Genomic DNA, 16,559 nt, shown 5'->3' with positions numbered 1-16,559 from the left:
TTTTCTATGAAAATCCCTGCAAGTTACATCTCGTGGGTGTGAACCAACGTTAGGAATGCCCACTGTTGCACTTGTGTAAATTACATAACTGTGTAAAACATATTCTAAACATATGTAAATCGCCTACTCGCAAGATCTATTGTGAATCACACGCAAGTTCTTACATGAATTAGTTATTGATTATATATTGAATTATACATTTAACTAATTTTCTTAACAATGACAAATGGCACGCATGCACTTACTTGAAGCATCCCAAGTTGCAACCTATAGAAGAAATTGGCTCCAGATGGTGTTGATACAATTATCAATCGTCGTCTCTCGTAAAATTGGTCTAGGAGGGCTGCCGCAGTTCTCACAATAACGTTGACATTCATGGCTGGAAAAATAAAATCCCACGGCAATATTAAAGTAATAAAGGATCAAAGAATTACCAGGCGTTGTCGCACACCACACACAACAGGTGGAAATCTTCGGACACTGAACGCCGATTGTTCTGCCATTGCCTAATGATTTGGTATCGTACCGAAATGTCACCCTCATTTGTGCGCCCTGCAGTCACAGCGACTTTGGGGGCACACAAAATGAGGGCGACATTTACTGTGCCCAAACAGAGCAGGAGTTGCAGGGGTGTCCCCTGCTCTACTTGGGTGCTGTAACCGGAGTCAGGGGTTGCGGGGGTGTCCCCCGCTTACCATTTTGGTAAGAAGGGGACAAGAAAGAAAGAAAAAAAAAGCACCCTGCGGCATCAGCTCTAACCCACATTAGTGGGAGGACCGGACACTGCAGGGATAGCAGGGTGTAGGCGGCAAAACACACAAGCGTGCCACCATAGAGGTAAGAAGAGTGGGTGGTCGGGGAGGCGAAATGCGGGCTGGGGGAAGCAGGCACAGTGATCTATCTAATCACTGCGCCGCGCCGTAATTGTCAACATTTTCGTCGGTGCAATTACGGGCAGCGCAGTGATCACATAGATTCAATGATTTTCATGTAACTACTAGACACAGAACACACAATGTATTATCTGGTTTGTACACCGAATAGCATTTTAGTGGGTGCTATGGCCTAGTTCCTTTGAACCCAGGAGATGTACATTAGAAACACTGCGGAACTTGAACACTACGCCTGAATGCAATATGCAGCGGTACAAACTCCTGAGCTTTTTTTTTATTTTTGCTATGTGCAATGATGCTAGTTGTCCCTCTCAGAAAGAGAGCTCTGCTGAAGAGACCTCACTTTCTAATGCTCACTGCTAAAAGGTATAGTTCACACATGTGTACTTTGCTGGGCCGGTCTACTGAAACACCAGCAGTCTTAATGTGATCTGGCAACATTTCTGCCAGAGAGCGGCATTTGTATTCCTGAAACAGCTTGTCGGAATCTATTTAATTCAAACAGAAATAACACTTGGCACTCCCGATTCAAACTACATTTAACTGCATATCCCCATGACCTGGTGGCAGGACTTTGTTAAAAAATAAGACTATGGGCCTCATTACGACTCAGACGGTAAGGGGTTTACGGCGGCGTAAACAGCGCCGACCCTTACCGCCTGATTCCGAGGTCCCTTAGCGCCATGGAGGTTTTAACACCTGCTGGTGTTAAAATCCATGGCGCTAAGGGACCTTGATGTTAATTACGCCACCGTAATTTACGGTGGCGTAATTAACGCCTTCCCCACTCCCATTATGCCCTATGGGGCAAAAATGGGAATGGGGAAGGGTAAATGGGGATTGGGGACTTACCGCCCCGCCAACCTCGGAATGGGGCGGTAAGTCCGCCAACCACCATGGCGTAAACGTAGTTTACGCCATGGTGGTAAAGGTACGACCCAGGCGGTAACTTACCGCCTGGGTCGTAATGAGGCCCTATATCTAGTTTGATGTAGTGGTATATTAAGAGATACATTCAAAACTACCAAACCCCAATCCAATGTCATTTTATCATTTCCACTTGTTTTTCACTGATCCACAGCTGTAAGGCCATTTGTGTTTTCCCCTGAGGGTCTGGAGATTTCACCAACACCAGATGGTGGGCCTAGTCCAGGAATAGCTTTTTCCTCTGCAGGGAAGGCTTGATACATTTCTCGCAGAGGACATACCTCCTCCAAGGGTGGTGGGGTAATGGCTGGGAGCTTTAAATGGACCTCTGCAACACAAGAAGAAGTCACACCAGGGAGGCAATGACTGGGTCCTTTGATCTCAAGTAGACAGGGGATTGGGGGAAGGACCGTGTAGCTGGTTAAGACCGTCATTCTGGAGAAGGATCCAGACAGCTTAGATTGTCCAGGCCCACAAAATTCATCCAGACAAGTCACTCTGTGAGCTGGCATCATAGGGAATAGCCTATGTTACTACGGACTGGACCCTTACAGAAGGATTTTAATTGACCAATCTACTGTGGCACAGAAACTAAATAAGAGAGAGAGAGACCTGTCCTTGATACAATCAACCTTAGGAATCATGTGGCGGCATCTTCTCGAAGAGTCATCATGCACCCATCTTGAAGATTTCATTGGAGCATTTTGGGCACAAAGTCCGATGGGGTGAAGATAATAATTTGCAAGGAGACTTCAGACCTTCCCTCTAACTGCTACAAGGGAACAGTTGAAGTAAGCTGCTGGAGGGCAGCACGACTACTGCTGCTGCTGCGAGAGTTGTACCAAGGACTCTGCCTGCTGAAGTGGCAACCCTGTAATTGTCTCTGGAAACTTTCCTGGTTGGGAATTGCAGAAAATATCGATTGCATAGAAAACATTTAAAGGGGGAGGGCCACCTAATTCGATTTTAAAGATATTAGATTGGTCTCTGTCCAGTCCTGGGATGTTATTGTCCTTTTTCATTTCAATTACCATATTGATATCTGGCAAACTGAATGAGACATTAATGCAGCATTAAGTACTAACCTACTGGCAGCTGTACACTTTAAATATAATTCATACCTGAGTCGAGAGTATGGTGGCTAGTATTTCTCATAATTATTAAAGCCATGTCGGATTGGTATCATACATGTGTCAAAACTGTGAACTCAAGCCACCTGTGGAGAGGCTGTGTGTATTCCCACATAATGGCTTTCTCTGCTGCACCCAGGGGGATGTCTCTCATTGATCCTTTGCGAGGTCAGGTGACACTTCTCTCCAGCAAGACAGCCCCTCAGCAGGAGATGTCCTGGGAAAAAGGAATCAAATGGAACACCCTTCACAAAAGGACTAGCCTCACACCAGGGTGTTGCATCTGAAAGGGCATTTGATGCTGTGGCAAGGGAAGGGGCAACATTAGTGTAGACAGGTGGAGTGGAGCATGGTTGGGGAAGGGTTCCACCAGCTTGTTTCTCTCTGTGCCTTTTCTTCCTTCCTGTCTCCTCCGCTTATTTTAACACACAGCACTTTGGGTATGATGTCAGAAGACAAAGGCTACTTGTTTCAATGGCAAGGATTGGACCCCTTAATGCAGGCTTGCTTTTGTCCAATCACCTGTGAGCTTTTGCCTACAAAATAGGGGATCTTGAACTCCTTCTTTGATTCATCTCCGGCTTTCAATCTTTCAAGAAGAATTCATTGGACCCTGCTTGGAGAGAGGTTCTTTCCAAAGTCCTCCAGTCATGAGGTGGAGGTAGGTGATCCAAGGCAGAGACAAGCTCTGTGCCGTAACCATCCCCAGGGCACATAGGGGGTGACTGGCTGTCTCTCTGCCACCTGCACCGGTACCTGGGACCTCCCTGGAGGTGAAGGATTCCTACAGGTGTTTACCAGCCTCCCCATTATTGGGGGACCAAGGACATTTCTTGTCCCTGGGCCCCTGGATTGGGACTCCCAGCAACATGAGAGCCAGATCAGCCAGGATTCCGACCTTTCATAGTCAAACTACTTTGCGCTGCATCTCAAATGTGTTCTACACATACTGACCAACAGTACTCAGCAGTGCTGCTTTTGGCGCTCTCTTGAGCTTTGAATCACTTACACAGCACCAAGAGGTGTAGTTCACCAATGTTGAACCTCCAAGGACAGCAAGTAGATATTATTGACTCCTAACTGCCACCATGGGCCAACTTTGGGAACTAGATCCCCTTTGATCCCTTTTGCTAACAAAAGACATACTTTTATGACCATTGCACTTACTGATTAACTTTCACCCTTGTTTCATTATCCACAGTGCTGCATCTTGCTATCTTTGCATATTCTGGGTTCTGACCAATTTTAAGTGAGTTTGAAAATGTAGTGGGGAAGAGTGAAAGATCCATGGTACTGTACTGAGAAAGGACAAGGCTCGGCCTCTTTTAGTCTTTTCCCTTTCCTGTCTGATCTGAAATCTGATGAGCATCCCAGTGGGAGAGTGCATGTTCTTAAAAGGAGCATTCAAACTAAATGTGGGCATCAGAAATTCAGCCCTTGTTGATGCATTGGTTTCTGTATGCTGCAGGGGTTAAGTCCTAAAATAAAAGTGTGGGGACACATTAACATACCCATTAGCGTATGGAGGTGCCGTCTGAAAAAAGTGGGGGGACTTCTGAAAAAAGTGGGGGGACTGCATCCACCCGCATGTACCCTCAACTGTTAGTGATCAGCAAAAAATGAAGATAATGCAGGTGATATGCTTCATTAGGTCCAGACTAAGGAGTTAACATGATGCAGTGTCCCAGACACATTATTGGTGCAGGGTTTGTCCATACTACAGACCACAATAGAGGCCGGTGTCATAATCAAGGCAGAAGGGGTATGTGACCATTAATCTGACAAGGAAGTTGAGAAGGAGAACATATAACAAAGAAGTTTGAACTGGATAAGAAAGGAGAATGCGTTAGTACTGATGTCAAATGTCAGAGAGGTCATGGTTGATGACGCCTCCCAGATTTAATTGGGTTGCGGACAGGTGTCTACGTCTGGAACCATAGGCATTTACTCCGGAGATGAGGAAACCCTGCAATATCCCCGTGCCTTGATTCCCATCCCAACCTAAATTGAAAGCCCTTTGAAATGTGCAGATGAAAGTGGTGAGCGCTGTATAAAACCTGGGTAGTACATTTTACATTTTGCAGATTTGTTTTGCTATACCCTGTTGTAAACCTATAAACATAGTTAAAATCCTCTTGCCTCAGTAGAGTGGAGCCTTAAGGGAGTGGATTATGTGTTAAAATGTATATTCTTTCAAAAATAATTTGAGGCATATGGTGAATCATTCTTACTAATGTCCTGATGGGGGTACAACAGAGCACCCGACACACTAGCAATGAGGTTGCACATCTTTATTGTTATCACATGAAATGTTGGATGATGGCTTATAGGGACAATGGGTGGATCTCAAGAGGGATGACCTTAGCTACCAGTGTCAGGCTGGTGGTACAACAAAGCAAGTGTGAAGACCTAATCTACTGTTCCAGTCCAAGACTAATTCCAAAGTTCACAAAAACAAAGTTCACGTCATATTGCCGCTCCATGAGGTCTTCAGGTCGCTCATAGCCACAGTGTGTTTTTAGTGCCCGGTATGTTTTCTCGAGTTCGACAGTGGGCTGCTTATTGGCTCAGATATAACCCTTTGTCTGCAGGTCATCTTCCTAGTCTCCTGGGATGTAGAGACAGCACACACCTCATCTACATTCACTTCGCCAGACATTCACTTTGTCATGCATTTACTCTTTATGCCTTTACTTCCGTCTGCATATTCACATTGTGAAGGTGGCAATCAATGGGATTACGGAGTCCAGTCTGCCCCAGTATCTGTTGTTTTGTCACTGTGAGAGGAGCTGCACTACAGGTCTCAGCCCTGTTTCTACTTCCATTGACTCCAGCTTTAAAATCCTTTCTGGTGCGCGGAGCGTGGCGTGGAGTCCGGTGCAGAGTCCAGTCTGCCCCAGTATCTGTTGTTTTGTCACTGTGAGAGGAGCTAGTATTCGGAAGGGTACCTAGTTACTGCCTTGCTCTGCCCAGGTTGGTACAATAATATCAACAAACGAATGAGCAAGGTCAGGTCGATCTCTGCTGAAGAGTAACCACTGCTACACCCTGAGTGGGTAACCCCTTGTGTGGGTGGTCACAGAATTTTCATGAAACTGTTCTTCTGCACAAAAGGGTTTTATTTTGAAGTGCAGTGGTGTAGTAATACACTGGTATTTTTCAAAAACATAGGACATTCACATTTGAGGACATACAAAGTGTAGTACCTAAGTCTGAATGATCAAGTAGTCAATATTTGAGACATCTACTTGTACAGTTTGTTCATTCTATATAGGTTCCTTGGGAAGGAAGCTTAGAGAATTCAGTGGAATCACAGACAGGTAGAGGGCCCATAGAGTGTGGGCACAATCAAGAGTTGAACAACAACATATAATACATGTCAACACGACAGTGTTTCCGCCATTTTGTGTGGAGCTAGGTGAGCTCTAATGGTGTAGGCCTTCATCAGGACAGGAGTGTCTTTACGAGTGGAGGGTCCTATGTGGTCTGTAGGAGTAAAACAGACAAAGAATGTGTCAGAATGTATGTGGTCAGCAAAAGATCTAGCAGAGAGAAGTTATGAATACTATGTAAAGCGGATGCCGGTGCTTACCGAATCCGAGGAGCTTAGTGGCTCAGATTAAGAGGTGGAAGGATCCACTTCTTTAGGATGCAGTCGTCATCTTGTCAACAGGCGCGGTCACGCCTGTCAGGGAATAAGGAGGTAGGATTACTAAATGGCGCCCCAACCGTGCGGTTCCTCTCTAGCCCATAGTTGGTGTGTGACTAGGGAGGTGGTGGTGTAGGTTTTAGCAGATTTGGTGAGAGTAGACCTAGTGGTGGTCCCACTAAACATGGAGTGCGCTTAAATGGGATAAAAAGGGCTTCTGTGGAATCACAGATGCCATTTATCAAGTGCACGGAGAAATTAGTGCAAATCTGTATTTAATACAATTTGATTAAAAGAGTGCCCCTTCTCAACGGTCCTGGGGGAAGGGTGGACCGTTATCTATGTGGGCTGTGCAAGTTCTGGATTACGGTGCTACAACACCTGCCATGCAGCCTATGGTGTAGGTGGCACGAAGGGCTATGGGCGTTTAAATGTGCAGAGTCATACTGTTTAGAGATTCCTTACAGTGAGGGTAGGCCTACCAGTTTCTGTGCATAGAGCCGCGTGTAGTAGAGCTTACCTATTGCCAGTGCATTCAGCTGCCAGGATCGTTGAAACAGCAGTGTGTCGTCTCGGATGTCGAGGATGCAAGTGTGTAGAATGCAGGCTAGGGCCATGTTAAAGAAAAAGGGCCCTGTGGTGGGGTGACTTCCTAGATGCCTGTTTGGAGTTGATGCAGGCAGTCAGTCGGGCCAAAATACAAGTCATGCAAGGTGTGGTGCAGGATTATGATGTCAGCCCCTGTCAATCCCATAGGGTGTCTGGGGCTAGGGCCGTGTTGAAGAACAAGGGCCCTGTGGTGGGGTGACTACCTAAATGCCTGTTTAGAGTTAATGCATGCAGTCAGTAGGGCCAAAATGCAAGTCATGCAAGGTGTGGCGCACAATGATGATGCCAGCCACTGTCAATCCCTTTGGGTGTCAGCTGTCATGTAGTATAGAACCAGGCCTGTGTTACTTCATTCCACATGTTGTTCATGACAGGTATATGACATCAATGGTTTACATCAATTTACAGATGTAATTACTTCAAAAAACTTTTAAAAAAAGGATTTGACACAAAATCAAAAAACAAATTGTTACACAGTGCAAATTCTTGTTTTTAGAAAATGGAAAGGATCTGTATGAAAGTCTGGCCAGATGCAAGGTGGATGTGGTTTCTCAGAGAGCATCTGCAGCCATATTGTATAAAACACATTGCTGTAGACGGGTGTTCTGTCATAGGACATACATACAGTCGCCATATTTTACAGGAAATGCTTCCACTCTACAGCTGTGTTCAAACCCTCTTTGACAGTTCGTAGTTTGTGGACCCATTTCTGTTCTAGTCTGGTCAGGGTTTTGTCTATGTCTCCACCTCTACGGGTGGTGTTCACTTTCTCTAAGACACACCACTTTATATCCATGTTGGTGTGGTTCTTCTTAACATAGTGTTCCACTAGTGGTTTGTCCAGTACCTTGTTTTTTATACAAGACCGGTGCTCGCCAATTCGGGTCTTCACAGCTCTCATGGTTTTCCCAACGTATAGAAGTCCACATGGGCTTTCAATGGTGTAAATAACTTGTTTGGTATTACAGTTCATGTGATCCTGTAAGGTCCACGAGATCTCTTTGTGTGTAAATACTTTGGTTGTCTCGGTGAACTGACAGGCCATGCATTTGCCACATCGGTAGTGTCCTTGGACGGGTGGTAAGTTCCATAGAGTATTGGGTTGTTTTGGAGTTTCTAGAAACGTATGGACCAATGACTCTTTGATGTTGCGGTTTTTCTTGAAGGCAAAAAGGAGCACTTTTTGGAGAGGTCCAGTATTCTTGATCAGTGGCCAGTGCTGCTTGATTGTCTTTTTTTATCAAATTGCTGAGGGGACTGTAGGTTGTCACAGAAGCCCTTTTTATCCCATTTAAGCGCACTCCACGTTTAGTGGGACCACCACTAGCTCTACTCTCACCAAATCTGCTAAGACCTACACCACCACCTCCCTAGTTACACACCAACTATGGGCTAGAGAGGAACCGCACCGTTGGGGCGCCATTTAGTAATCCTACCTCCTTATCCCCTGACAGGCGTGACCGCGCCTGTTGACAAGATGACGACTGCATCCTAAAGAAGTGGATCCTTCCACCTCTTAATCTGAGCCACTAAGCTCCTCGGATTCGGTAAGCACCGGCATCCGCCTTACATAGTATTCATAACTTCTCTCTGCTAGATCTTTTGCTGAACACGTACATTCTGACACGTTCTTTGTCTGTTTCATTCCTACAGACCACATAGGACCTTCCACTCGTAAAGACACTCCTGTCCTGATGAAGGCCTACACCATTAGAGCTCACCTAGCTCCACGCAAAATGGCTGAAACACTGTCATGTTGACATGTATTATATGTTGTTGTTCAACTCTTGATTGTGCCCACACTCTATAGGCCCTCTACCTGTCTATGATTCCACTGAATTCTCTAAGCTTCCTTCCCAAGGAACCTATAGAGAATGAACAAACTGTACAAGTAGATGTCTCAAATATTGACTACTTGATCATTCGTACTTAGGTACTACACTTTGTATGTCCTCAAATGTGAATGTCCCATGTTTTTGAAAAATACCAGTGTATTACTACACCACTGCACTTCAAAATAAAACCCTTTTGTGCAGAAGAACAGTTTCATGAGAATTCTCTGACCACCCACACAAAGGGTTACCCACTCAGGGTGTAGCAGTGGTTCCTCTTCAGCAGAGATCGTCCTGACCTTGCTCATTCGTTTGTTGATATTACTGTGATAGGAGCTGCACTATGAGTCTCAGCCATGTTTCTACTTCCATTTACTCCACCTTTAAAATCCTTTCTGGCGCGCGGAGTGCGGCGCAGAGTCCAGTCTGCCCCAGTCCGCCTCCGAGTCCGCCTGCCTGTCTGCCTCGGTGTTTCTCGACCGCTGCCTCGCACCGATGACGCTGATAGAAGAATGCCCTCAGACTCGTAAAAAAAATCCTTCAACATCGGCGAATGCTTAATCCATGGACTGCGATGAAAGCTGGAAAAAAGGTAAGCAAAACTGCAAGTGGATCACTGCTTGCATCTCTTACCTTACCTGCAGCACTAGTTCCACTTGATCGGCCTTCAGCCATCCAAACACTCTACCCACGTCCTGAAGCTCGGAGCTGTGAACGCGCAAGCAAAGACGAACCGCTCTCCAGCTCTGGGGACTGCCAGCCGAGTGTAAACACAGACGCAGCAGTAAATCTCCTTGTGAACCAAATTCACCAAGGTAAATTCAGGAAATCTATACCATCGCTGACACAAGAGAAATTAGGCGTTACTGAAGGGGAAGTTTCAGAAGAACCAGCACCTGTGATATCTCATCACGTCTCTTCTGTGAACTCACTGTTACGCCACCAGATCAGTAACTTAAATGAAGAGTCGGCAGTTCAGTTTGTCAGCTCCCTGCATACTGTGATTGTACCCCACGCGACGAGCAGTGCTGCAATGCAACTGAATCCAGAAGACCACATTGAACCTTTAAATCACTCGGAGCCTGAGGCAATGGTTGCAAACTCCACTCAACCTCTGCTTTCCACCAACATTGTTTCTATTCCTTTCATGGTGAGTGATGATGAACTATTAAGCCTGCCAAATGACAAGGTTGTTCACCTCATTCCAAACTGTGCAAACTCAGCCGAACTAACACAGCTAACATAGCTACCTCTACAGCCGAAGTTTTCCGTAGCTGTATTACCAAAAAACACAAGTCAAAGCTCGCTTTCCTCAAGGCCAGCGGCTAATCAACTAACCCACCCGCCATCGTGCTTTCCGTTATTAATGGCAGGAGAGCTGTCAACAGATCGCAATCAGTCTCGCCTCCAAAAGGAACAATCTTATAAAAAAACTCACAAAACTTTACCGCTATTAGTCGGACTGTCTGCAGAGATTAGGGGGGGCAAACTAATGTCAAATCATAGCCCGATCCCACAGTGCAAGGAAACCGCAGTAGTTACGCTTGTCAGGTGCCTGAGGAACCCGGAGCACCCCCCAGAGCCTCACCCAGACGTCCCTCGGATTTGCCCACGCCGATAGTAGCACAAAAACTACCTGTTACGGATTCAAGCTCCATTGCAAGGGCGCAACGCCTATAACGAATTGCCGAGTTAAAGTCCAATTCTCAACATCTTCCAAGAGAACAAGACCACCAAGCGGCACATGCAAGCACCCCTCAAGCCTTGAATAAGACCTCCTATGGTGAATCTCAACCGCCCAACCCAGCAAGAAACCTTTCTCCTATAAATTCAAAGTTCTACTCGGACTGTTCAAACCTATCATTAACAGGACAAGATGCTCCTCCAGTCAATGCTCTGCAGGCAGGCATCTCTGTTGAATCCTTAACGCAAATCCATAATAATGTTCTTGCGGCTTCTGCTGTCGCGCTCGCGCCCTTCACCAAACTATATGAATCACTACAAGGGCATTTAAATGACCAAGGAGCAGTGATTCAAAATCTGGTTCAAAAAATTGAAAAAATTGTCCTTTTTATGGAATCTCTTCAAATACAAATGGCAAAAAACGCTGATTTATCGACCAGATGGCAAGAGCGTCTCAGCGATCTGGCTGCAAGACATCACTGTCAAAATGACACATTAATTGAAGGCTTGCTAGACGCTGTGAAATGGATGAGAAAATATGTCAATCAAAACACACAGACGTATGCAATGCCACCTATTACCCAAAGTAATTCAGCAGTTTTAAACAGCGAGGTACGACCGTCAAATGCGACAAACTTTGCTTTAAAAGGTGTTGTCCCCTCTTCAAATGTCGACATTTTAGCTGCAGCGTCAACATACCCTTCCCAAACAGAATCTGAGCTCTCCAAGGAAGTATCAGGTCTCATGAACAACGCTGAGCCCCTAGGACACGATGTCTCTCCTCTGAAGGACACTACTGTGGCTCACGAGGCAATTCCTGGACCAGCGAGATTTCAACCAAATTCATTTAATATCTTCAGTGGCCCAGCCAAAACTATAGCCACAACAAAAACAATTAAGTTGGAATCAAAGCTCGACAAAAAGAAAATCAATAAATGCGGACAAAAAGAAGCACACGACAAAATGTAAAAAAAATGTATAAGAATCCTGACAACACCAAAAACAACAAGTCTGTTAGACCGGAAAAATGGTAAATTACAACCTGATCCTCAACAACCACAAGTGCCTGTGGTAAATGGACTAAACAAAGTCCTGACCAAGCCAACGGCAAAGCGTTGACGAATGGATTCCGACACCCAAAGTTCGGACAGTTCTGCAGTAGAAAGTTCTGTAGATTTATGTAATTTATCTACGTACTCAATCGGAAGTGAAGCTAACTATGACTCCTCTTCTGAGGCGCCCGCAACAAATCTCATTGACAAATCGGCAGAGAAGAAAATCCCTTCGAAAGACCTATTGATCAAACAACACACTCGTGAAGCATCAAAAAGGAAAATTCCAATGCTTCCAAGGTCTTGCATTCACCTGTAAGTTCCAAACTAAACCCGAAGCAAACAATGAACCAGAGGAAAAATGGACTACATCTCTGTGCCAGAGCTTACTGTAATATAAGTCCAAATTCCACCACGAGCTTATGGAAACTCCGTCTACAGAACATCCAAACTGACGAAAACGAAGTAAACTTGAATAGAGCTAATGTCCTAAAACTATTTGCCTGAGTGCCACAACTTCGGACAATAACGACCGACGACATAAGAATCGTTGAGTATGCAACAGAAAAAACTACAGACCAGGTGGTGCTACACATAACATCTTGTGCCGTAAAAAATATTCTTTTACAAGCATTGGAAGAGCTGCTCATCTTCGGTTTTGACATCACCCTGGAACCTGACTTGACAAGTCAAAAAGGAATACTGACAAGCAAAACAAACATAAATAAATCTCAAAGTGTTGCCAGTCGGATGCCCCTACGGAAATCATTATCGTACCCTCATAGACCACAAAGTGACTTGGATTGTAAAGCAAGAACCGAAGGAAACAGATACGAAACTCGTTCGAGCAATGATCATTATCAATAACAATGAATGACACAGACTAAACTAAGGCTGCTTTCCTTGAACACCCGTGGATTCACTAATTTATTCAACAATTTTACAGAATCTCTAAACAATGTTTTTGCAATTTGCCTTCACGAAACCTGGCTCCGTGATGCTCCGACCCGAGATGGATTCACTATTTTTTTGAATCCAGAAAAAAAAAATACCAAATGTCGTCCATATCCAGGCCTATTAACATTAGTGAAAATACAAAATTGGATGACTCCCCTAGTTTCGGTAAATCCGAACCCATTTGTACAGGGTACGGTAATTCGAATTGCGAAGATGAACTATAACAAGGACAGTTACTTACTGGTAATCAACGGCTACTGGAATCCGGCTATGATATCAACCACGGACTTCATAGCTACTGTAACAACTAATTGCTGACGCTTTTCTCAATTACAGTGACTTATCAGTGATCATATGTGGCGATCTGAATTGTAGTTGGTTTTGATTCAACCATCAAATGATGGAAAACGTTCAGATACCCGAATCCGAAGTAGTTGAAAGAGGACAACTCTGGTCACAGGCCCTTGCCTCACGAAACTGTCAGATGGTTAGTGGCAATACCAAGGGTGATCAATCCTGTAAGACAACCTGGAAACGACTCCAATGCAGGAAAACCCTAGATTACATCTGGGTCTCTCGAAATATATTCGAAAGAGTGGAGTCGCTAGAGGTAGTCCTGAAGGATTCTAGTGACCACGACATGCTGAGTCTTTCACTAGATCATGAAACTCATACACAGCCGACAAATATGAAGTACCACTGTCAATAAATGCGACAGCAAATCGGCAAACAACAAACGGTCCGCATATTCGGAAACTAATTTTGAGCCTTGACTATTCAAACAATGTTGAATATGCTCTGATGTTGGCCGTGTTTATGTCAAAAAATACCAACTCAAGAATATTTGGTCATACCCCGAAACATCTCTTCAGTAACGAAATTGCTCTGGCAAAAAAGGCTTTGAGGAAAGATCTACACATGATAAGAAAGTCCCAATGTTATCAAGATGTCATACAAAGGAAAGTAAAAGATCGACGCCAGGCCTATAGAAATTGGCTCAAATCTCACTCTGTGATAATCAAACAAAACAGAGCTGAATTGATGTTAAAGCTAATTATTACTAAAACCACGCGAGAAATATGGGCACTTTTAAATAAAGGAAATTCAAAAACAATTCCAAATATGTCAAATGAAATACCAAGTTCAAAGTGGGTCGAGTATTTCACAAAGACGTATGAAATGCTACACCAAGATCTACAAGAGCTTCCTCCTAACTCCATAAAAGCCTGGGATATAACACCTTCCAGCGAAGATCTTGAATTAGCAATTCAAAAGCTAAAGAACTCGAGAACAGCTGGCCCGGATCGAATTTCCAACATTATGCTAAAAAAACCGAAGCATCACTAGGCCAAATTCATGGAATGTTTGTTTCGTCAAATCTCAAGATCAAGGAAAACGCCTGACTCGTGGGCAAAGGCAATAGTGGTACTGATATACAAGAAGGGCAGCAGAGATGATCCATCTAACTACCGCCCTATTGCCCTTCTGGATACCATGGGAAAAATATTTGGATCGTTCGTTCGACGGAAGTTGACGGCATGGGCATCAAAGGAAAAGCAAATAGATTGTCGACAAACAGGCTTCACGCCACAAGTAGGTATTTTTCGCATTCGTCGACCTTAGACAAGCTTTCGACGCAATAAATCGTGGAAAACTCTGGTCCAAACTTCGAGGGTGGAACTGTCCAGCCCAGATTCTTGACCCGCTCATAGCCTTGCATACCAACACCACAGTCCAAGTAAGAGTGAACTCCCAAGGCGTCTTGACAGAACCAATTCCAACGCATAAAGGAGTAAAGCAAGGGTGCCCATTAGCAGCTGAACTCTTTAAATTATTTATCTCGGATTTACCAAACTGGTTGGAATCTGCTCACAGCTTCACTCCAAAGATAAACGGAATTTCAATCAAATGCCTTGTGTATGAAGACGACATTGCGCTGATCAACCTAACTCAGAAAGGTCTGCAACATCTACTGCTCAGTTTGAACGAGTACCTAAAAGCCAATGGCCCTCATTAGGACCCAGGCGTTAAGGGGATTACGGCGCCGTAAACGGCGCCGACCCTTAACGCCTGATTCCAAGGTCCCTTTGCGGGATGGTGATTTTAACGCCTGCTTTTTGCAGGCGTTAAAACCCATGCCGCAAAGGGACCTTGTTGCTAATTACGCCACCGTAATTTACGGTGGCGTAATTAGCGCCTTTCCCCATTCCCATTATGCCCTATGGGGCAAAAATGGGAATGGGGAAGGGTAAAATGGGAAATGGGGATTTACCGCCCCACTCACCTTGGAATGGGGCGGTAAATCCGCCATCAACCATCTTCACTAATGAACACAATCGAGGTTACTATACCTATGGAAGTCAAAAATAAAAATCATCATGGAAGCCGCCAACATATCCACTGATGAGCTGCTTGATCGACCCCCGCTTGCAAAATTTGGATTTCCACCTATGAGCATCTCTCAAATCCATCCTCCCTGGTTCCTTGAGCATGCTGAAATTACACTCTCAACCAAAGTATCTAACAATCTGCCCTTCACGTCATCATGGGAACCAATTTATGATATCCTGACTGAATGCAACGAACACCAGAGATACGCTATGGCGGTGTCGATCAAAAGATACCGTTTCTGATAAATGCAGGTTTTGCAAGAAAGGCGAAGTTGAGTTGCTAAAACATCTTATAACGGCATGTACTCAGCTTACCACATCTCCGTACTTTTAAACCCACACTTTATGATGCTGATGAATGGTGAGAAATCGTTTTGGCTGGGAGAAACATCATGCTTACATGCAGCATAATCAACTTCCTCGACGCGATATTGGTCACAGACCAAATTTAAATCAGTAACCCAAGAACTATACTATGACTAAAATAAAAAAACTAAAAAAAACTTGAAAGAACATCAATAACAAGCAGTAGGGAGATGAGCATCTTTATTTAACTTTGACTGGAACACAAAAGTTAAAATTTATGACACTCAGTGTAACAAAAGTTTGATACACATATTGAACTGAAATTTTACAATAAAAAATAAAAATAAAAATTAGTTTAAATTTAGAGATGGAGTCAAGGATGGCGGGGGAATATGAAGTAGAATATAGGAGGTGTACAAGGGATCTCCCCCTGTAATGACAAAAGGAAAGCTGGGAGAAATGAAAGACAGGAGAAGAAAAGGATTGGAGAAGTAAAAGAATCAAAATGGATGTTTGGCAAGGTGAATGAAGGCAAAGTAAAGACATGGATCTACGTTGTTGTCTCTGAGGAAAGACATCAATGGAAAAATACTTTGATTGTTCCTTGCGCTAAAACCTACTATTTTACAATTGGGCACAGAGCTCTCAAATTACATCAACATCTGGACGTTCTATCTTGCTTTCCAACTTATTTACATGTTGTGCTTTGCCAAAACAGATGTGAAAGCTAAGGGAGGAGATAGTTGGTCAAATGGCCCTATTAGGGCGTCCAAAATGGGTAAAAGCAAAGACTTTCTTTAATGTCTATTACCAAGTGACCAGACCAATAGAGGCACAGATACTTAAAAAAGTGAGATATCAAAAAGATCAGGTAGTTCTGCAGTCTGGGGAGAATGTCAGGAATGCTAACTTAACACTGGGAATAGTGAGCGGACATTGACTTGCTGAGCTACAGCTGTAAGAAGGAACACTTTGTGAGCTGACCCTGAGAATGTAGACAGCTTTGGAGTAGATGAGTGGGAGGGGAAGAGGAAAGGAATGACCCTCCAAGTTGGAGTGGAGCTGTGTTTCAGTTGGAGACTCATTACTGAAAGGCCAACAGTTTGATTTTTGTTAGGTAGTGAACTCTTC

General features: G+C 44.3%; 1 protein-coding gene across 2 annotated transcripts in view; it reads right to left on the bottom strand.

Moving 5' to 3' along the window:
- Nucleotides 1-16,559, bottom strand: part of SRPX (sushi repeat containing protein X-linked) — a 482,285-nt gene that overhangs the window by 18,799 nt on the left and 446,927 nt on the right. For both annotated transcript variants that reach the window (XM_069636552.1, XM_069636553.1), the window contains one exon: nt 246-379. In XM_069636552.1, coding sequence (XP_069492653.1) covers nt 246-379 — 134 coding nt within the window. The remainder of the gene's footprint in view (nt 1-245; nt 380-16,559) is intronic.

Source organism: Ambystoma mexicanum, chromosome 7p, assembly GCF_040938575.1.
Source record: "Ambystoma mexicanum isolate Mex_15411 chromosome 7p, UKY_AmexF1_1, whole genome shotgun sequence".
Classification (NCBI taxonomy): domain Eukaryota; kingdom Metazoa; phylum Chordata; class Amphibia; order Caudata; family Ambystomatidae; genus Ambystoma; species Ambystoma mexicanum.
The sequence above is the reverse complement of the archived record's forward strand: the minus strand, read 5'-3'. Positions and strand labels throughout refer to the sequence as shown.